Source organism: Astatotilapia calliptera, chromosome 1 (assembly GCF_900246225.1).
Source record: "Astatotilapia calliptera chromosome 1, fAstCal1.2, whole genome shotgun sequence".
Lineage (NCBI taxonomy): Eukaryota > Metazoa > Chordata > Actinopteri > Cichliformes > Cichlidae > Astatotilapia > Astatotilapia calliptera.
In genome coordinates this window covers 41,045,810-41,067,477 of record NC_039302.1, presented here as the reverse complement: position 1 = coordinate 41,067,477, position 21,668 = coordinate 41,045,810, and the positions used below count along the sequence as shown (strand labels likewise).

At 41.9% G+C, this 21,668-nt stretch overlaps 1 protein-coding gene across 1 annotated transcript; it reads left to right on the top strand.

The window, feature by feature from the left end:
* The first annotated feature begins 16,555 nt into the window (after nt 1-16,555).
* Nucleotides 16,556-20,035, top strand: LOC113028031 (N-acetyllactosaminide alpha-1,3-galactosyltransferase-like). Its single transcript, XM_026177985.1, has 5 exons — nt 16,556-16,642; nt 17,381-17,446; nt 17,568-17,657; nt 18,256-18,393; nt 19,138-20,035. The coding sequence occupies exons 1-5, from the start codon at nt 16,614-16,616 to the stop codon at nt 19,820-19,822; spliced, it is 1,008 nt and encodes a 335-aa protein (XP_026033770.1). The 5' UTR covers nt 16,556-16,613; the 3' UTR covers nt 19,823-20,035.
* The last annotated feature ends 1,633 nt before the right edge of the window (nt 20,036-21,668 follow it).

Here is a 21,668-nt window from a genome sequence, read left to right as displayed (position 1 = left end):
CCTTGTGGTACACCGGTGTTCATTGTGATGGTAGATGAGCAGCGGTTATCCAGCCAGACATGTTGGGGGCGGTTGGTCAGGAAGTCCAGTAACCATTTGCAGATGAGGGAACTGATACCCAGGTCTGTCAGTTTCCTGATGAGTTGTGAGGGGTGGATTGTATTGAATGCTGAACTGAAGTCTATAAACAGCATTCTGGCGTAGGTGTTGTTGTTGTCCAGGTGTGAGAGGACAGAGTGCATTGCGATGGAGACTGCATCCTCTGTGCTCCTGTTCCGGCGGTATGCGAATTGGTGGGGGTCCAGGGTGGGGGGGAGACAGGATTTGAAGTGTGCTAGGACCAGTCGCTCTAAGCACTTAGTGATGATGGGGGTGAGTGCTACTGGGCGGTAATCATTGAGGCAAGATGGGTTGGAGTTTTTGGGTATCGGGACGATGGAGGTGGATTTGAAGCAGGCCGGTACCACAGCGTGGGCCAAGGACAGATTGAATATGTCTGTGAGCACTCTAATAAGACAGGTTGTACCAGTTTAAGACACTCCATTTTGTGCTCCCTGTCTTTTGGAAAAACTTTTTTTTTTTTTTGAACATGTCGATGAAATTTCTTGAGAACCCACAGACATGATCAAATCTATGGAAAGTTCTTAGAAGGGGCCAACTGAACCTTCAGGATTTGAAAACTGTTTGTGTAGAAGAATCAGTTAAAATCACAGTTGATGCATGCGACTAGTTTCTCCATACAGGAGGTGTAAATGGTAAATGGCCTGCATTTGTATAGCGCTTTTCTAGTCCCTAAGGACCCCAAAGCGCTTCACACTACATTCAGTCATTCACCCATTCACACACACATTCACACACTGGCGATGGCAAGCTACGTTGTAGCCACAGCTGCCCTGGGGCGCACTGACAGAGGCGAGGCTGCCGGACACTGGCGCCACCGGGCCCTCTGACCACCACCAGTAGGCAAACATGGGGTTAGTATCTTGCCCAAGGATATTTGGCATGCAGCCAGGAGGCAGCCTGGGATCGAACCACCGACCTTCTGATTAGTGGCTGACCTGCTCTGCCACCTGAGCTACAGCCATCCTTTGCTGTCATCACCAGCAAAGGATTTTGTATGAAATATTAAATACATTTCTGTAAACATATTCGATACTTGACTGGTCTTTCAGTTCTCATTATTATGCAATTTTTATGGACAGCTATGGGTTGATTTATTTGAATGTGTTGATTCGATGGGTTGCTACCAACATGCCAGTAGCACCTTTAGAAATACTTTTACTTGGAAAATTGGTGATGTGTTCAATACTCATTTCACCTTCTGTATGCTACACTATACTGTCACTCAGTTCTAAAGCTACACTGTTAGACTTTTCATCGCCACTTTGCGGTAACATACTGGTGTCACTGTTGCCAGCGTCATACGTGTTACGGTAGCTTACCGTTCTGCAGGATGATACCATTTTTTGCTGGTGTGGTATAAAACTCTTGGACAAATTATGGTAACGCACCGTAGCTTTTTTTACGGTATCTCACTGGCGACAGTGACACCAGTGAGATACCGTTATGTCGTAAATTACGTCAACAAAGTAACATCATACTGTGATTAAGAAATTGGTATACTACCGTTTATTCACGGTATGTCACTGTAAGTCCGCTGCAAGGTAATAAACTGCAATATATTAACCAGTAACTTACCGTTATCACGCATCATCAGTACCAAAAATATTCATCTCTGCTACAGGATACCGTGTCCCAACAGGCGGTCATTTACTGTTTAACAGGTCGTAATTTACAGTAATTTCAGTTAACAGTAACATACTATAAGAAACTGGAGGGTTCCAAAAAATTGGATGGATGGATGGATGGCTGGAAGGATGGATAGATAGATAGAGACAGACACACAAAATATAATTCATGTGCTTTACATCACTTTATTTCAATTCTGATTTTTCCCTGCTGAAATACACATTTCCAAAATCAAAAACTGAAAAGAACTGAAAGCATATTTTCATTGAGGAAGCACTTGTTTTTACTAAACCATGTAATCCATTATTTCCTCAGATGGCTGTACAAACATCCATCCATCCATCCATCTTCATCCGCTTTGTCCGGGGCCGGGTCGCGGGGGCAGCAGCCTAAGCAAAGAGGCCCAGACCTCCCTCTCCCCAGCCACCTCCTCCAGCTTATCCGGGGGAATACCAAGGCGTTCCCAGGCCAGCCGAGAGATATAATCTCTCCAGCGTGTCCTGGGTCTGCCCCGGGGCCTCCTCCCGGTGGGACATGCCTGGAACACCTCACCCAGGAGGCGCCCAGGGGGCATCCTTGTCAGATGCCCGAACCACCTCAGCTGGCTCCTTTCGATGTGGAGCAGCAGCTGCTCTACTCTGAGCCCCTCCCGGATGGCCGAACTTCTCACCCTATCTCTAAGGGAGAGGCCAGCCACCCTTCGGAGGAAGCTCATTTCTGCCGCTTGTATCCGCGATCCCAGCACCTAAACGCGTAGTGAGGGTGTGCTGGGAGCGTCTAGCAGAGGCCCCAGTTATTGTACAAACAATAACGATATTATGTCATATCCATATCATGGCAGACAACATATGCTCAAGTGTTGGGTTTTCTTAGTTATATTTTGTAGGGTCTTAAACCTACAATGTGAAGTGCCTTGGCATTCATTTTGTTGGCACCATACAAATAAACGGAATTGTGATGAATATAATATCAAGCCCCATACTTCTGCCTTTATATACACTTTGTCCAAAATACTGGCTCACACTACCAATCAATGCACAAAATGGGGTCCACAAGGACATGGATGAGCATGTGTGGTGTGAAGGAACTTGACTGACCTGCACTGAACCCTGATCTTGCTTTGTGGACTGAGTTCATTGATTTGTAGGGTGAGCCAATACATGTGACAATTAAAGTGTAAGTAGCTGAAATAATTTTTAACAAATGGGTAAAAGAAGGAAAAAAAAATCAAAACTGTTGCACTCAAAAAACCTATTGGACAGAGACAGCGTCTTGCAAGATGGCAAGAGAGCTTGAGCGTCTTGCAAGTTCAAGAGAGCTTGGGCGTCTTGCAAGATGGCAAGAGAGCTTGTCTTCATTGTTGCTCGTCTTGTGTAAAGGTCCAGAAAGCATGGGCCATGGATCATCTGTGGAGACATGGGTAACAACACATTGGTTACTTAAATTATACAAGAAATTCACTAAAAATGGCAAAAACAGTTACCTAATATGAAGTTCTCCACTCAAATTCAGTAAGCCGCTGGAGGAAAGTTGTGACGTGAGGGTTAATGTGAACAACCTTTCGCTTCACAGTGGTCCCAGTCCTTCTGCTTGTCCCAAACTTGGAGGTACATTTTGTTCCCTCTTCAGGGTTTATCCTTACAAGAAACCTTGCACACGCTGACTCCTGGTATTCCAGGTTCAATACCAAAGAAGACTGACATTGCATCAGCAAAGATGTTCTCTTTGTCCAGCTCAACAATTACACGCCCCTCTGCACTCACCATCCAGCAGGTGGCAGTCATTGAACTTTGTCCTTAAATGTATATGGGCAACATGTTGTCATTATGCAACATAAAATAATTTCAATACTTCTAGATAGTCAATACTGTCTAGATAGTCATAAAGCAAATAGGTATGTACAGTTAATTATTAATGGCCTCATGTACATAAGTCCATTTTAACATATTATAATTGTACATAATTGGGAATTATTCTGCCCATTAAACACACCTAACAAACAGTCAGCCCAGTTAAATTACCGTAGATGAATCAACTGGATGGTTATTTTGGAGTTTCTAGTTTGTGCTGCTGTTAAACTTTACAGTATTGACTTCAGTATTTCTGCTGTTGGTGTAGCTAGACTACTATGTTGATCAGTAATATGTAATGTGAAATTTGATATTGTTACTTTGCTGGATTCACTGAGACACATGTCCAACAACCTTGGAAATTACAGAAATTTGAGCTAACAAAACAGAGACTGGATACCTGTGTCCATGAAAAGCTCCTGTGCCAAACAGAAATTTTAATATGGTCTAATCAGCTCTATTTCATAAATGACTTCTTACCAAGCATAATCAGCCTTGGGGTGCTTGACAGGCTTTTAACATGCAAACCGAACAATATAAATTTGCGTGCACTGAAGCCACAAAATTTAGAAATACACATAGTTGCAAAAGGTTCAGTGACCAATTACCTTTCCTAAATGACATATGCAATGCAAAAAATAAGAGTATTGTCAGTAGGGACCAATTCCCAGTTTTTACATGATCAACATTATTCACAAAAGGCTTCAATAAACAGAAAATGTGTGCCCACAAGAGAACAGTGCACAAAAATGAAAAGATATTTGAGCTCGACGCTTTGATGGGTTTAACATGATTTAGTCAGCACTCTGCACCGTACAGGTAGTACAAGCACACCTAAAAACACTGACCAGCTAACAGCTTTAAGCATTTGGCTGCAACCTTGGTAGTTCACTGATTCGCCTGTTGCAAACGTCCAAATTTCTATCAAGTCTCAAATCCATCGGCAACTATTACCTAACTAGTCTTTTGAGTCTCCACATTCATAGATATTGACATTTTGTCTTAGCATTTGAGTGAAAATATCCTGGTAGGGTAGCTTAAAAGTCAAAACAAACAGTAATAAGAACGCATTTCGGACTTCTCTCGAATAAGTGAAAAAAACACTTACCTTCAGACTGATTAGCTGGTTCCGATCCAACTTTAATGTGTCCCATGTCAGTCCGCTTTAGGGAAAAAGTGTTAAGTGGTTTCATTTAATTTTGAGATACTCCCGCATGGATGAGCAATTTGGAGTCTAGCAGAGTTATCACGAATAGCATATGATCTTCAGATATAATCCAATCAACCTTGCATTCAATCCGATTGAACATCCAGTTACCTCTGACTACTTCTAAGTTGCACACGTTAACGGTCTCATCATCACTCTGTGCTGCAGCGAACTGGATCTGTGGCACAGAATAGTTGATGGTCATGTTGTTCTCCTGCTTTGCAGCTTTGTTTGAGTCTGAACTGCGGCTTAAACATGCAAAACTAAGAAAACCAGACCAGAGCATATTATTAGGTTAGTTCACTGTAGTTAGGCAGAGGTGTCTTAAAAAGTACCACCTTATAAAAAACAAATGAAGGTCCAGTATAAGAAAGAATAAGAAGAGAAAAAAAGGAACACCCTGCTAAATGGAGTCATTTTTAAACATTACTCTAAATGTAGCCATTAGTTTTTGTTGCTGGCCATACAAAAAATAAGTATACTACAGTTATATTTCCCAAGTATACCTTACCTAGTACGTATACTAATAATGCTTCTTGTGACTATATTGGCCCCCGTTTTAGTACATAACAGTATTCTTGAAATTAACTATTAGATGTACTTTTTGTTCACCATAATTGTACTAGCATAATGTCATAATGTCTACAAGAGTATAATTAAAATATACTCGACTCTATCACAATACTAACCTTACAAGTACACTATTAATTAATAGTATTAATAATGTTTCACATTGTTTGAATAAACAAATACATTTATTAATATATGAGATTCCATTCAGTTCAAGGAATTAAATTTTAGTGTGGCTGCAACTTACTCCTTAAGTTAAAAATTATTCTGTATATTGAATCGCTACCTTATCGTGGTGGAGGGGTTTGTGTGTCCCAGGGATCCCAGGGGCTATGTTGTCTGGGGGCTTTTGCCCCCTGGTAGGGTCTCCCATGGCAAACTGGCCCTGGGTGAGGGACCAGACAAAGAGCGATTCATAAGACCCTTATGAAAAGGACACAGAGGGAACAGTTTACCCTGCCCGGGATAGGGTTACCGGGGCCCCGCCCTGGAGCCAGGCCCGGGGAGGGTGCCCGAGGGCGAGCGTCTGGTGGCCGGGCCTTAGTCCATGGGGCCCGGCCTGGCACAGCCCGAAGAGGAGACATGGGCCCATCCTCCCGCAGGCCCACCACCCGCAGGAGGCGCCATAGGGGTCGGGTGCATTGTGTGCCGGGTGGGAGCGGAGGCCCTGGCGGAATGACCCCCGGCTGCCAAGACTGGCAATAGGGACATGGAATGTCACCTCTCTGGTGGGGAAGGAGCCTGAGTTAGTGCGTGAGGTTGAGAGGTACCGGCTAGATATAGTCGGGCTCACCTCTACGCATGGCTTGGGCTCTGGAACCAGTCTCCTGGAGAGGGGCTGGACTCTGTCTCAGTCTGGAGTTGCCCCTGGTGAGAGGCGGCGGGCTGGGGTGGGTATTCTAATATCCCCTCGGCTTGCTGCCGGTACGTTGGGGTTTTTCCCGGTGGACGAGAGGGTTTGTTCCCTGCGCCTTAGGGTCGGGGAACGGGTCCTGACTGTCATCTGCGCTTATGCGCCGAGTGGCAGTTCAGAGTACCCAGCCTTCTTAGAGTCCCGGGGGGGGGGGGGGGGGGTGCTGGGGGGTGCTCCACCTGGAGACTCTGTTGTCCTGCTGGGAGACTTCAATGCTCACGTGGGTAACGACAGCGAGACCTGGAGGGGCATGATTGGGAGGAACGGCCTCCCTGATCTGAACCCGAGCGGTGCTTTGTTATTGGACTTCTGTGCTAATCACAGTTTGGCCATAACGAACACCCTGTTCGAACATAAGAGTGTCCATAAGTGCACGTGGCACCAGGACGCTCTAGGCTGTAGGTCGATGATCGATTTTGTAATCGTATCAGCAGACCTGCGACCATATGTTCTGGACACTCGGGTAAAGAGAGGGGCTGAGCTGTCAACTGATCACCACCTGGTGGTGAGTTGGATCAGGTGGCGGGGGAGGACGCTGGACAGACCTGGTGCACCTAAACGCTGTTAAGGTTCAAAATATTGGGGATGGAGACAAGAGAAAAAACCACAATAACAACACTGGTCCGGCCGGGTTGAGTCAAACGATGATTTTAATGAACACACGCGTGGGAGATGGACACTGATGCAGACAGCCTCAAAATCTCAAAATGGTGGAGCATTGCTCAAACTTTTATAGCCTCTGGTGCCTCCCCCTTATCATAAAAAGCCTAAACATTCACATGCTTTTCTCTCACACAGCGCCTAAGCTACGACCTTGGCTCCCTGTTTATCTGCTCCTGCTGAAATGGGGCAGAAAACTCCAGCACACTCTGTTCTCTTCTACTCAGACAAATTAGATTTCTTATAACTCAGCAGTATAATGCATCATAAAACAATATCATTCATTCACAACAAGTCAGCAGTTTAATGTAATGCAAATCAGTTTAACTAATGTAATAGTTATCAGCTTCTTCTAATTCAGGAGAATAATGCAAACTAAAACTACATAATAATTCACAATCTTTAATTCGGGGTATAACATGGCATAAAATAATATTAGAATCTAACAATTCCCCCTGATGAGGTCATTAGAATAATGACCTCACAAACACCCTTCAATTCAGTGTGGCCGGGTTCATCTCTTCTCACTCCTGAGGTCCTTTGTCCCCCTGAGGGGCGAACCATATGTGGGATGACCTGTGTTTGCGCAATTCAGATGCAAGAAAAACTATGATTCCAACAGTAGCAGGTCCAGATGACACTCTCCTTGTCTCCCACAGCTTTCAGCCTTTATTCTATTGCTGCAGCTACCAGTGTCGTCCAGTTGGGTGATCCTCTGCTCTTAATTCTTCAACCTTAGGGGTTAGACAACCCTTCAGTCGTAACACAGATCAGGGGATTATTCTGCCCCGATTTCAAACAACGATCTGTGTATTCTCCAGAAAAAGGAACAGGAAGGTGTCCCCTTTTTGCCCAAAAGCCTCTCGAACTTCGTTGGTCTGGTGTTCCCGGATTTCCGCCAACCCCTTCATGGTTATTGCTGTGTTTATGGGATCCATCCTTTTGTGGTGACTAGCTGGAGCCCAAACGCCATGACCCTTGGACCCAGTTGATGTCTCGGCAGTCACTGTGTCTGACTCTGCTACGGAGGATCCTCGCATCTATGTGACCTCGTCTGGTGTCTGTTCCTTTCTCTGTAAGAGACAGAAAACCAAAACACCCCTCTTCCTAACCCTAATAATCTAATGTTGTTATCTACTGACCTTCTAGTGATTCAGAATTGGTCTAAACATTCAGAATGTCCCAGGGACTTATTCTAATCATATCTTATGTGTGTGTAAGCGTGTTTGCATTTAGCCCTCTGCACTCAAGGCATTTCCTACACTTTATCAGTCCGGACAGTCACGCCGAACGAAGCTTCTGACCTTCAAAAGGCCGAGTGCCAACTCGTTATAAGCACATTTGCAAGGTGTGTCTGAAAATTATTGAAACCCCTCTTTTTAACAAAAGACAAAAAATTAACAAATCTTCTAAACGCTATTCAGTTCATTTCAATGAGTAATGATTAAACATGAAAGTGATAGTTTATGCTTTTTCACTGATTCTCTAAAAGGTCCGTCTTCTCGGACCGCTATTAGCTTAAGCTTTACCATTCCTAAATTATTAAAGACACAAATGAAGTTATAAAATGTTCAAATAATCCTTGTTTGATGTTAAAGCTCAACCTTCCCCCCCTTTTTTGACACATTCCAATGTGTCAAATCAACGGAGCTAGAACATTCAAAAAAAAGTTAGGCAGCTACAAAGTTTCCCAGACTCTTAAGGTGATCCGCGTGTAACGTTCTGACTCAGGTATTTAATATTTTAATAAATCTCGTTTAATTAACTGCCACTATTTAAACTAACCTTAAAGACATAATTTAAGAAAAGATCACAAAGAATAACATGATATCAGTGTTTTGTAAGCGCGTGCGGCCCTCTATGCTCGAAGCCTTTTCCCTCAATAGATCAGTCAGACATTCGCGCTGACTGTAGCTTTTAACCCTTATTAACTTGAGCACAACTCTACAATGAGCAACAAGTTGCAATATGTATAAAAATGATCATGGTTACACCTGCAATGAAAAATTATATCATTATCCTAACACCTGTAAATAGAAGATTCATCAGAAGTTATAACAATCACAGGAACACAGATGTTAGTATAAGGTCAAAAGCTTCAATAAATGATCATCGATGCAATGCTTGTTGCATGATTCTCATACAATAATAATGCTGATATTGAAATAACAGTAAAACACCCCCTTTTGTCCCGTTTCACTTGACACCTAAACGTTTATAGATGCCTCTTTAATTCTTGATTTTATTTCCCCCTTTTCTCCCCTTACTGACCACAGCAGGGGGATCTTAGTTTTGAATCAGCCATGAATCCAGCTCACCTGATTCATCAGTGAGCTCCACCATCACTGGCGTCTGACAGGGTGGTGCTGCATACTCTTCCTTTAATGTCACTATTTTCAACCTGTTAATTAGAGTGTTTAAACCTGAAGTCGACTACGTCCACAACAAGTCAATACAGCTGTAAATGTGGCCAATTATCAATCTATTACCAATCAATAACAACAGATAACTTCTATTTTATGCATGCTTTTAATCAACCACTCACCCAGAGGATCTCCAATCCCAGCAAGTTCCTTCTCCTCCTTTAATGAGTCTGTCCTCCTTCCATGCCCTGGTAACCGGTCCATCCAGAGCCATATGATCTCAAATATACATACAACAAGCCAAACCACACCTTGGTCACACCAACCCCTTTCCACCCCCAAGATGTCCAATGCCATCCTAGTATGGACTGTCAAAAGTGGCTTTAACGCTGACTGTCCTGACAATCCATCTCATACTTTTCCTGGTCAGATTTGCCAATCTCTGCACCAGGGTTTTAAACGTTTCGCCATTTTCATTAGGTTTTATTTTTTATTTAGTTTCGACTCCAGATTTTCAATTTTTACCAGTTGTAATTAGTTTTTACCAATTCTTTGCTAGTTTAGTCTAGTTTTTATTTTCTGAAAATCCTTAGTTTCAATTTAGTTTTATTTGTGTTTTGCAAAAGTTAAGTGTAACAAAATCTCAGTTCCATCATATCAGTCATGCTCTTCTGGTTATCCTTGGGTGTTGAGACTAATAACTATTAACTCTTGCCGCACCGAGTGGTCCTAATTTTGGTTAAAATTAATTGATAACCTTTTGAAGGCGATTGTTTCACACCTTTATTTAGATGTCCCAGTCCTGTTATCTCGGGATACATCACGCTGCCTTATCTGGGGTTAGCTATTTTCTTGGGATGCGAGTTAAGTGGGTGAGCTCTAAAAAGAGGGGGAGTGTGCTCCCCCTGATGAGGTCTTCTAGGTAAGCTAGGTTAACCTTCTTGTGTGAGCTTTTCAAGTGCACTTTTAAGGTTTGTGGGATTTTTTTGTTTTATAAATGTCCCTCAAGACCCCCTGATGACCCAGTAATTCATTTTTGCGCACTGTAGTACACATTTAGTTTTTTGCTTGTAGCTCTCATACTCTACTTGCCACTCCTCTAAGTCCTGATGTTTCTTAGAGAGGACAACAGAACCTTTAAAATTATATCCCATGTGTGGGGGTGTGGCCTTGCCAATTGTTTTTCCCACCTTTTCAAAATGGCTGGCGTGCCCACAAGCACATTTTATGGAAGAAAGAAAGGTAAGCTTGATATTTACAATTAAAATGTTTTGTTAAACTCAGATTTTTATTTTATTCAAAAAATAAACATCTAGTAAATAATTTCAGGGGTCTTTAAGAATTAGGCTCATTTACTTTCACAGGGAACATGACTAATTTATTAATGTGTGCTCTACACATTGGGACTTTATATTTATATTTATTTCACTTTTTCCTAATACCCAACTTTTGACCAAGGCGGAGAGAATTCTTAACACAATTATTAAGGGAGATTCAAACATAGATTTTTCAAAATATGAGAGGGTCAGGACCCACTAGAAGCCACACAAAGATTATCGAGATGCAGTGGCAGATGTAATAGAGAAAGACACAGGGCCACCTGAAATCTGTCGTCCTATCTGGTGCAAAACCAACATGTAGTAGAATCTGGAATTTTGATTTTGAGTTAAAAATAAAATATGGGTAAAATGCAGAAATCTTTTCCAGTAAAGTAAAAAATAAGAGTCGCAATTATAGTTGAATCCATAACACCTAATTGTTTCTACGAGATCACGTCGTTGCTGAGAGTTATCAGTGATCTCAATGTGTGAAAAGAACTCACAGTATCTGGAGTTTAAGCTCCTCTTGGCTGAGAACCCTGGAGCAAACATGTGAACAAGACCTGAATAATACCAGTAATGAAGACTTCTCTCCAAAGATCAATAAAAGGAAGCCCCAATCTGATGAGAGTCTAGCCAAATATAGTTCACTCCACTTGCCTGAAATGGTTAACAGTCCAAGGCATTTCAGTTGTAGAATGACTGGGTGCAACAATGAAACAGATGTGAGATGAGGGAAGTGCCAAATCTTCACGTGTTCATGGGTGTAAGCTGTTTCTTCATTGCGTGTATGTGTGTTTGTAGATGGGCTAATTTAAAGTTTTTTCTCAAACGAGGCATTTCTCTAACATGTGCCTCTCTCTCACATTTCTCTGCTTGTGTGTGTTTTTATTTCACCTTTTTGTTGTGATGCTCCAGGCGCCTTCCCAACCTCCACAAGTCTGTTGGCCGCAATTTTATGTGTAAAAACTTCTCTTAACTTCTCCTTTAATTCTCTGCTAGCTGCTGTCTTTTCCACAGCTGCTGATCCTTGCTGAATTTGGTTTCCATTACTATAATTTGCTTCGGCCGCTGTGCTTGTGGGGGCAGTTGGTCCAGCCCCGTAGCCACCTGTATCAACACACTGAGAGATTTATTTAATATCATTTTCATCACTGTTAAATAGACCAGCAGGCAAGACGCCCACCTTTGCACTGCAGACTACATGCCAGTCTCCCAACACACTCCTCTCTGAGTTTCAGCTTTAAAACCCAACATCATTCACACCCTAGTCATTCAACACCTTATTTGTAGTATCATAATCAGCAAAATCAGCGTTTTACTTACAGGCATGTATCATTGTTTGCAAATCAAAATTATAAAACTCAAAAACACGCTAAACAGCAACAAAAGTCCTCTGTGCGCGTCACCGCTCATTTGCATGTTCACACACCGTCTAAAAATAGCTCGCAGCGCTGCAGCTGCACGTCACACAGAGTCTCACGCCAAGCTCAGGCAAAACTTTATTACTTTATATTACAAAGACGTCTTATATTTACAATCACTGACAGGCCTGACAGATTCAGCACCTAACAAATTTCGACAAATTTAAGTTAACGGGTCCAACCGAAGAAAGCTTCACTTTTTTGTAATCAATCAACCAGTATCTGTTTCCTCCAGAACAGCCTATGGCCTGATTTCTAAAGTCCCTAACTCAATTTAACTTTGTCCAAACAAGCACATGACACCGTTTTAAACGGTGAGGAGACTCGGTAACTCCTAGCTTATTTCAGGATGCCCTGTACCCCACAGATAAGCCAAACTGAACTAACCCTGTTCGCCGACAGGTCAAAGCCGCGCGTCCACGACCAGGAGGGGGCATAACCCCCGGGCTATGTGCTTCCTAGCATCTTCCAGTGCCGTCCTATAATAATTTTCACCTAACCGATTTTTGACAAATTTTAACATGCCAATTAAACAGTATCTGTTACCTCCAGAACAGTTTCTGACCTAATTTGTAAAACTATTAACCAGTCTCTGTTTCCTCCAGAACAGTTTCTGTCCTAATTTCCCTACCAAACTACCTGAGCCTTCAGCTCAATATCCAGGGACTCAAACCCAACATTATATCTGTTACCTCCAGAACAGTTTCATATTTCTTCAACTTCATTAAACATTCTTAAGCAACTTTAACTGCATAACACACGGTGATTCTCATCAAAATCAAAACAGACACTCTACCAGTAATTTCAGTGAGTAGACTTTAATTTAGTCATATCCAATTTGGCACACTTTGGAAATAATTCAACAGGTAGTGCCTTACCTTTAGATAAGCCGGCTTTTGTCCACTCACATCAGACCACTGGCTCGTGCCTGTCCGTTCGACAACCTCGGACCGTCCAAACTTTTAAATTCCACCCCAATACCACAGGACGAGCCCCCAAGCTGTTAAGGTTCAAAATATTGGGGATGGAGACAAGAGAAAAAACCACAATAACAACACTGGTCCGGCCGGGTTGAGTCAAACGATGATTTTAATGAACACACGCGTGGGAGATGGACACTGATGCAGACAGCCTCAAAATCTCAAAATGGTGGAGCATTGCTCAAACTTTTATAGCCTCTGGTGCCTCCCCCTTATCATAAAAAGCCTAAACATTCACATGCTTTTCTCTCACACAGCGCCTAAGCTACGACCTTGGCTCCCTGTTTATCTGCTCCTGCTGAAATGGGGCAGAAAACTCCAGCACACTCTGTTCTCTTCTACTCAGACAAATTAGATTTCTTATAACTCAGCAGTATAATGCATCATAAAACAATATCATTCATTCACAACAAGTCAGCAAACTAATGTAATAGTTATCAGCTTCTTCTAATTCAGGAGAATAATGCAAACTAAAACTACATAATAATTCACAATCTTTAATTCGGGGTATAACATGGCATAAAATAATATTAGAATCTAACAACGCGTAGTGAGGGTGTGCTGGGAGCGTCTAGCAGAGGCCCCAGTCCGCGAGATCTTCAACGCACACCTCCGGCAGAGCTTCAACAGCATTCCGAGGGAGACTGGGGACATTGAGTCCGAATGGACCATGTTCAGCGTCTCCATTGCCGAAGCTGCTGCATTGAGCTGCGGCCGCAAGGTGGTTGATGCCTGCCGTGGTGGTAATCCCCGAACCAAATGGTGGACACCAGAGGTGAAGGGAGCCACCAGGCTGAAGAAGGAGTCCTATCGGGCTTGGTTAGCCTGTGGGACTCCGGAGGCAGCCGACAGGTATCGACAGGCCAAGCGGAATGCGGCTCGGGCAGTGGCTGAAGCAAAAACTCGGGTGTGGGAGGAGTTCGGAGAGGCCATGGAAAAAGACTTTCGGACTGCCTCGAAGAGATTCTGGCAAACCGTCAGACGTCTCAGGAGGGGAAAGCGGTGCTCTACCTGCACTGTGTATAGTGCTGGCGGAGCGCTGCTGACGTCGACTGAGAAAATTGTCAGGCGGTGGAAGGAATACTTCGAGGACCTCCTTAATCCCACTGACACGTCTTCTGAGGAGGAAGCAGAGTCTGGGGATGAGGGGAATGACCCGCCAATTTCCGGGGGCGAGGTCACTGAGGCAGTTAAACAACTCCTTGGTGGCAGAGCCCCTGGTGTTGATGAGGTCCGCCCCGAGTTCCTGAAGGCTCTGGACGTTGTAGGGCTGTCCTGGTTGACACGCCTCTGCAATGTTGCGTGGAGATCAGGGGCAGTACCTGTGGACTGGCAGACCGGGGTGGTGGTCCCCATCTTTAAGAAGGGGGACCGGAGGGTGTGTTCCAACTACAGGGGGATCACACTCCTCAGCCTCCCTGGGAAAGTCTATGCCAGGGTGCTGGAAAGGAGAGTTCGTCCGTTAGTCGAACCTCGGATACAGGAGGAACAATGCGGTTTTCCTCCTGGTCGCGGAACACTGGACCAGCTCTTTATCCTCTCCAGGATACTTGAGGGTGCATGGGAGTTTGCCCAACCAGTCTACATGTGTTTTGTGGAATTGGAGAAGGCATTCGACCGTGTCCCTCGGGGTGTCCTGTGGGAGGTGTTGCGGGAATATGGGGTGTCTGGCCCATTGCTACGGGCCATTCGATCCCTATACAACCGTTGCAAGAGCTTGGTTCGCATTGCCGGCAATAAGTCGGACTCGTTCCCGGTGGGTGATGGGCTCCGCCAGGGCTGCCCTTTGTCTCCGGTTCTGTTCATAATTTTTATGGACAGAATTTCTAGGCGCAGCCAAGTGGCGGAGGGCTTTCGCTTTTGTGGCCTCAGAATCTCATCTCTGATTTTTGCAGATGATGTGGTTCTGTTGGCTTCATCGGGTGAGGGCCTCCAGCTCGCACTGGAACGGTTCGCAGCCGAGTGTGAAGCAGCGGGAATGAGGATCAGCACCTCCAAATCTGAGGCCATGGTTCTCAGCCGGAAAAGGGTGGAGTGCCCACTCCGGGTCGGGGATGAGTTCCTGCCCCAAGTGGAGGAGTTCAAGTATCTCGGGGTCTTGTTCGCGAGTGATGGGAGAAGGGAGCCGGAAATCGACAGACGGATTGGGGCTGCAGCTGCAGTAATGCGGACGCTGCACCGGTCCGTCGTGGTGAAGAGGGAGCTGAGTGTAAAAGCGAAGCTCTCAATTTACCGGTCGATCTACGTCCCTACCCTCACCTATGGCCACGAGCTGTGGGTAGTGACCGAAAGAACGAGATCGCGGATACAAGCGGCAGAAATGAGCTTCCTCCGAAGGGTGGCTGGCCTCTCCCTTAGAGATAGGGTGAGAAGTTCGGCCATCCGGGAGGGGCTCAGAGTAGAGCAGCTGCTGCTCCACATCGAAAGGAGCCAGCTGAGGTGGTTCGGGCATCTGACAAGGATGCCCCCTGGGCGCCTCCTGGGTGAGGTGTTCCAGGCATGTCCCACCGGGAGGAGGCCCCGGGGCAGACCCAGGACACGCTGGAGAGATTATATCTCTCGGCTGGCCTGGGAACGCCTTGGTATTCCCCCGGATAAGCTGGAGGAGGTGGCTGGGGAGAGGGAGGTCTGGGCCTCTTTGCTTAGGCTGCTGCCCCCGCGACCCGGCCCCGGATAAAGCGGATGAAGATGGATGGATGGATGGATGGATGGATGGATGGATGGATGGATGGATGGATGGATGCTGTATATTGTTGTTTATATGTTATACTACTTTCACAGGGAATCACATTTTATAGTAATACACTCTGAATGAGGATTTAAGTAATTACTCTTAGATCTACAGTAGAAAACAACAGAAATCCGGATGGTGTAGTATAATCTCAGGAACATCACCAGTTGTTACATTTGCTGTATTTTACAGCTGTTTCCATGAGTACGGTGAGTTACCGTAAAAATAATGTAATCTCATGGAATTTTCCCACAATTACATGCAAATTACAGTACTAAACTGCTAATAATCCTTTAGAGTTTTTTACTGTTGATTTTGCAGTACTAAGCTATGGAAATTACTGCAAAGGCTAACAGTGTACTTCCCACCAATGTCCATCTGCCTTAATTAAGATAGGCACAATTTTATGACATACTGGTTTAAGTTTCAATGGTAAAAACATTATTTAAGATATAGATTGGAGAAATTAATCCTAGATGCCACTAGATCATTTTGATGTTTGGGTCAAAGTATAGGATAGTATAGGAGGAGTTGCAGATGTAGCTTAGACTTTGGATAAAATGAATCAAGCTTTCACATTCACGGATTTACATCAATTGATCTTAATTGTAAAAATGAGCAATAGACTTTGTTGGTTTAAAACAGTTTTGAGCAGTTTATAATTTATGGATATGGCAGGTTATCCAGGAAATGAATGTAAGATAATGAAAATATCTTACATGAAATAAGATACTTTATTACTTTATTTATCCCAAGGTTGGGCTCACTATTTTTTTTTTTCAATAAGGTCTAATTCTGTCAACCAGCCATCCCTTTCTCCTCCATCAGAACGCTGCTTAAGAAGAAAATGACAGGGCTGTTTTCCCTAACAATGAGGTAGGAGCGTGGGCCAAGATGGTGGTGCTGTTGGTAGGAGTGTGTGTCTGTGTGTGTGTGTGTGTGGGGGGGGGGGGGGGGGGGGGGCATTATTATTACAGAAACTGGATTTTGAATTGTGAGTTGACAACAAACGAGACTCTTCCATTGTAATCAGAAGAGGATTGATTTCACTTTGCCTGATTCTATTTTATACAAACTTGTATCAAGTGAAGGAGAGAGCATTTTTAGAAATCTTTCTAACTTATTGTTTTTCTTACCTTGTTGTTTTATCTGTAGGTATAAAAAACATAAAAAATAACCATAATGTCCCCAATTGATTTTGGACTTTCTGGACAACATTTTGGCTGCCGCCATGTCAGTGTTTTGGAGCCAGACGTTATTACTACCTACCAGCCCACTAGTGACCTAACCAATTGCAAGGAGGTTTTCAGTGCAGTACCATATACAGCTTTGTGACTAGTTTCACTATAGTGGCTTTTAGCATTGCAAGCAGGGGAATACACATTTTTCCCCATTGAATGATGGTTCCCAAAATGTTCACCAACAGCATTGTAAGCCTGCATGACTCAGGCTTTAGCAATCTTCATGAATTACCTATGTAAAGACATTTATTTGTTAATTGATGCTAAATATTGGTATACCTGTCAAAGGAAAAACAATGAAGTGAGGCCCAAACTTTATTTGATTTATTTAGTATTATTTTTAATATTATTATTTTTTATTAATTTCTCTAAGTAAAAATTATGGAATCCTCTGCTGTCTGCTGTTGGTCATCCTCGGTTCTACTCCCTTATATACAAGGTATGTATTAAGGCACTATTTTCAAAAGCATATTGATATGTAATATCTATATGATGTAGCAACCTTTTCAAACAATTAATTTTGTTGTTATGTCTTGTGGTGCTTATTTTTCCGGTATCAGATATTTAAGGAACACTATCCTGATGATAAAATTGCATCCTGAACGAGAACCAAGCCACAGCATTAATTTGGATGACACACTTAACTTTGGGTAAGAGATATTCAAAATTTGGACACCATTGTCTGGTAATTATAATGTCCCATACTTGTATTTGATTTTTAAGATGTTGTTTTTAGTAGAATAAACACATGCAGCTTGTGCACACAATTTAGGAAACTTCTGCATCAAAGTACAGTTAAAATAAAATATTTTTGGAGGTTAATGTTACAATAGCACTTGTGACAAGCAGACAGTAACCAAATTTGAAAGTGTGTTAAAAAAAAGAAAAAAGAAAAACCAGAGCGACATGATTAAAGAAGCATTTACACAATAAAACACAAACTAACTATAGAATAAAATAACCTGCTTGGGAGTGTTCATAAGTAAGATTTTTTTACTGTCAATAAAGGAAAAAAAGCAAAAAGAAACACTGGAAGAACAGTCTTTAGAGAGTTTCATGATTAAAAACAGTCAAAACACTGATGTCAGCTGTACAATACTGTTACAAATGAATTAACATCTCTGGTGAACTGTAAATTCAAGTTGTTTTTAGTTCCTCATATTCATTAGCACAAGGGACATGTTCCTGAATTAATTTAAACCAGAATATATAGATTGTGTTTTAATTTATTTTGTTCTTTTAATCCAGGGCCAGGCCAGCAGTTCAGACATCAACATCTTGGAATGCTCCTATCATCTGGGAGGGAATGTTTGATCCAAATCTTTTTGATCAAAAGCACATAGGAGAAAAGTCATCAGTGGCCCTTACTGTGTTTGCTGTGGGACGGTCGGTTCCTCCATAAAAACTGTATTCCTTGGCTATTATACAGTGGTGCCTTCTAGTTAATAGAATTGAATAGAATGAATAAGAAATGTAGGCATAGCTATGCCTGAATCAGTTCAACATGGCGAATTTAAACTGTAAATTCTCTAGCCCACATAAGTAATCATGAGGTGATAACTCTAGTTTTAGTTTATGGGGGGAAATATGCCTTATACCCCTGCAAAAGGGTTGCAAATGCATACGATAAGATCCAAAAGCACAAACAAATGTTTACAAATGTGTACATCGATTTCTGTGTAACATTAATGCACAAATACAAAGAAATTTGACCAAATTTGACCAAACTGTTTTAAAATCCAGACATCTAAACCTGAATAAATTTGTGCACATACATCTACGATTATTATTATTATTATTATTATTATTATTAGCATTATAGTCATGTCTAGGTCTTTTCTTGCTTTCTTGCATGTTGCCTTCTTTGTCGCTATTTTTTTTTTTTAGCTTTTAAAAATGTAATTGGTAATTAGTATCTGGAGTAGTTGGCCTTTATGACCCATAACCAATAAACACCAGCTTGCCTTGCTGTTTGTTGGGTGTGGACGATTGAACCTTGGCTCAGATTGAAATAATTACTTTTGGTGCATCAAAGATAGTGAAGAAATATACAAACAGGATGGGTTTTGTATTGTTTTGCAATAATTTACAAATAAAAAAATCATTTGTTTTTCTCTGTCTCTCATTAAGGTACCTGGATGCCTACCTCAAGACTTTCCTCATCTCAGCAGAACAACATTTTATGTTGGGATTACCAGTGACGTATTATGTGTTTACAGACTTACCAGACAAAGTACCAAACATCACACTTGCTTCTCACAGAAACATAAAGGTTATCAAGGTGGGAAAGCACACCAGGTGGCAAGACATTTCTATGATGCGAATGAGGACAATATCAGAAGCTATACAGTCAGAGATCCGTCACAGATTTCATTATGTCTTCTGTTTTGATGTGGATCAGGAGTTTAAGGGGAGATTTGGGTCTGAGGCACTGGGTGATTCTGTGGCTTTGCTCCATGCCCATTTTTATAAATTACCAAAAGCCCGGTTTACCTACGACAGAAACCCCAAATCTAAAGCCTTCATGGAAACTGGAGATTTCTACTACCATGCTGCTATCTTTGGAGGAACGTGGCAAAATGTAAAGCATTTGGTAGATGCCTGTTATCTGGCTATCATGGAGGATAAAATAAATGATGTGGAGGCTCTGTGGCATGATGAGAGCCATCTAAACAAGTACTTTTGGGTTCATAAACCAAGCAGGCTGCTCTCTCCAGAGTACTGCTGGGACCAGAGCATTTGGGCCAAGCAGGATATACTTGTCACCCGCCTAGTATGGGCACCAAAACATTATGACACACTTCGTACTGGCTAGATTGAAAATCAAAGTTGGAATTATTTTATAAGCAAGGGGCTAGCTTGTTAAACGTGTATATATAGGCTTGTTTTATGTTGGATTATTAAGTGAGCTAGTAGAATAGCTCGTCTTCCTTTTCTGAAAACTCATCTAATCCAGCTAGGTAAATCTAAATGCTTAGGCTTGGAGGACTGTTGTTCCTTTTTGTAATTATGTTGCAATATATTATATATATTTTTGTAAATATTTTAGGTTGTGACTAAATCTGGAGACTTTAATTATAGTTTGGTGGCTAACAAAGGTGAAAATTCTGCTTATGTACTAAAATCTTAAAATACCATAAAGAGAAGCATATCCTCTGACCAGTAGGTTTTTGTGGAATATTTAGGGTGTCAAGAAGACAGACAGAAGTGAATTAAAAGGCCTAAAATCCAACTTTCATGGGTGTAATGTAACAAAGAGTGCAGTGACAGAGATTTATGCTTGTGCTTTTGCTGATAGTTATTTTTGCTTTAATCAAATCATGAATCTAATCAAAATATGATCAAGAGGTAATAATTTAAAAACGAAGTGATTTTATTATGCATGGGCAATCAGAAGAAGTAATTTTTGGGTGTATTGTGATTGATAAATACTGAAGTTCACATATTTACTGATATAAGGAGAGAAAGCAAATTCTAAGTTACAATGAAGTAATCAGAATTGAAAACTGTATGTGAAGTACAAAGAGCAATGTATTTCTAATCAAGATGATAAGAAGATGATAAGAAATCAGGCTAATGTTATGCAAACTTAAGTGAAATTATGTTGAATAAATGTGACAATTGTAATAAAGTAACTTAGAGAAAGAACACTGAGATGTGCTCAACACCAAATGGTTGGACTGACAAAACACTGGATGATGGCCATGAGTAGTAATATACCTGCACTTTTTTTGTGTTTTAATTAAACTCTTTTTAAAGGGTTGTATAGGTCTCAGAGCTCTGTTATTTAGACATAGGTGATTTAATTTAACTAATTTAGGGGTATTTTAACTAGCTTTTTCTTTAGTGCTCTGAAACACACAGAGGTTAATAGTTTCAAACAGAGTGCCACAAATAACAGGTATCCCTTTAGAAATAAACAGTGATACTTCTAAAAACCGTGTATTCCCACACAGCATTTAATTTAACTAGTTTAGGAAGATTTCACTTTTCTAATAGTTTCACAGGCTAAATGTTTTAAACAGAATACCACAAACAAGATGTATCCCTTTAGAAATAAACTGTGATACTTCTAAAAGCACATATTCACACCTAGCCACACTAGCACTGTATCAACCCCAAGGTTCCTTTAATGCAACTAGCCCTGTAGCTGCCGTCATAGGCAACTCTCGCATTTAAATTCATTTTATTAGATATGTAAGGTTGAAACAATTAGTAGTTGAAATATTAAGAAATAAATCAATAGTAATTCATGTTTTGTTCATTGGATTTATATGTTTAAATGTGTTATTTTTACTAATTGTGCAATTAGATAGGAACCTTTTCTATAGTTCCGTCTGTTGTTGCTAAGAGGGTATTTTTGGCTGGCACACTCAGCAAGCTAATTGAGACGAGCCACGAGGTTTGCACGTCCACAGTAAGATAGTAAATCGTAAGATAAATAAAAGAGTGCCTTTTTTGGACCTCCCCACGATGTAAGGATTAAAGTTTTATTCCCTTTGAGTGAGGCCAATGAGGTAAATGTTTTCTTTTGTTTATTTTCGTTGTATGTAAATATGCTAGTGTTGCGTGATATTCTAGTGCAATTACCGCAGTGTGAGGTGTAATGTGTATTTTATTGATTGTTTTGTTGGAATGTTTCGCCACATATAATGCTTAGG

What these genes read in the sequence shown, in the direction of transcription:
- LOC113028031 (XM_026177985.1), top strand. Translation starts at nt 16,614, where the DNA reads ATGACAGGGCTGTTTTCCCTAACAATGAG. An exon ending in CTGTTTTCCCTAACAATGAG is followed by an intron (nt 16,643 to 17,380) that starts GTAGGAGCGTGG and finishes AATTTCTCTAAG; the next exon opens with TAAAAATTATGGAATCCTCT. An exon ending in GATGACACACTTAACTTTGG is followed by an intron (nt 17,658 to 18,255) that starts GTAAGAGATATT and finishes CTTTTAATCCAG; the next exon opens with GGCCAGGCCAGCAGTTCAGA.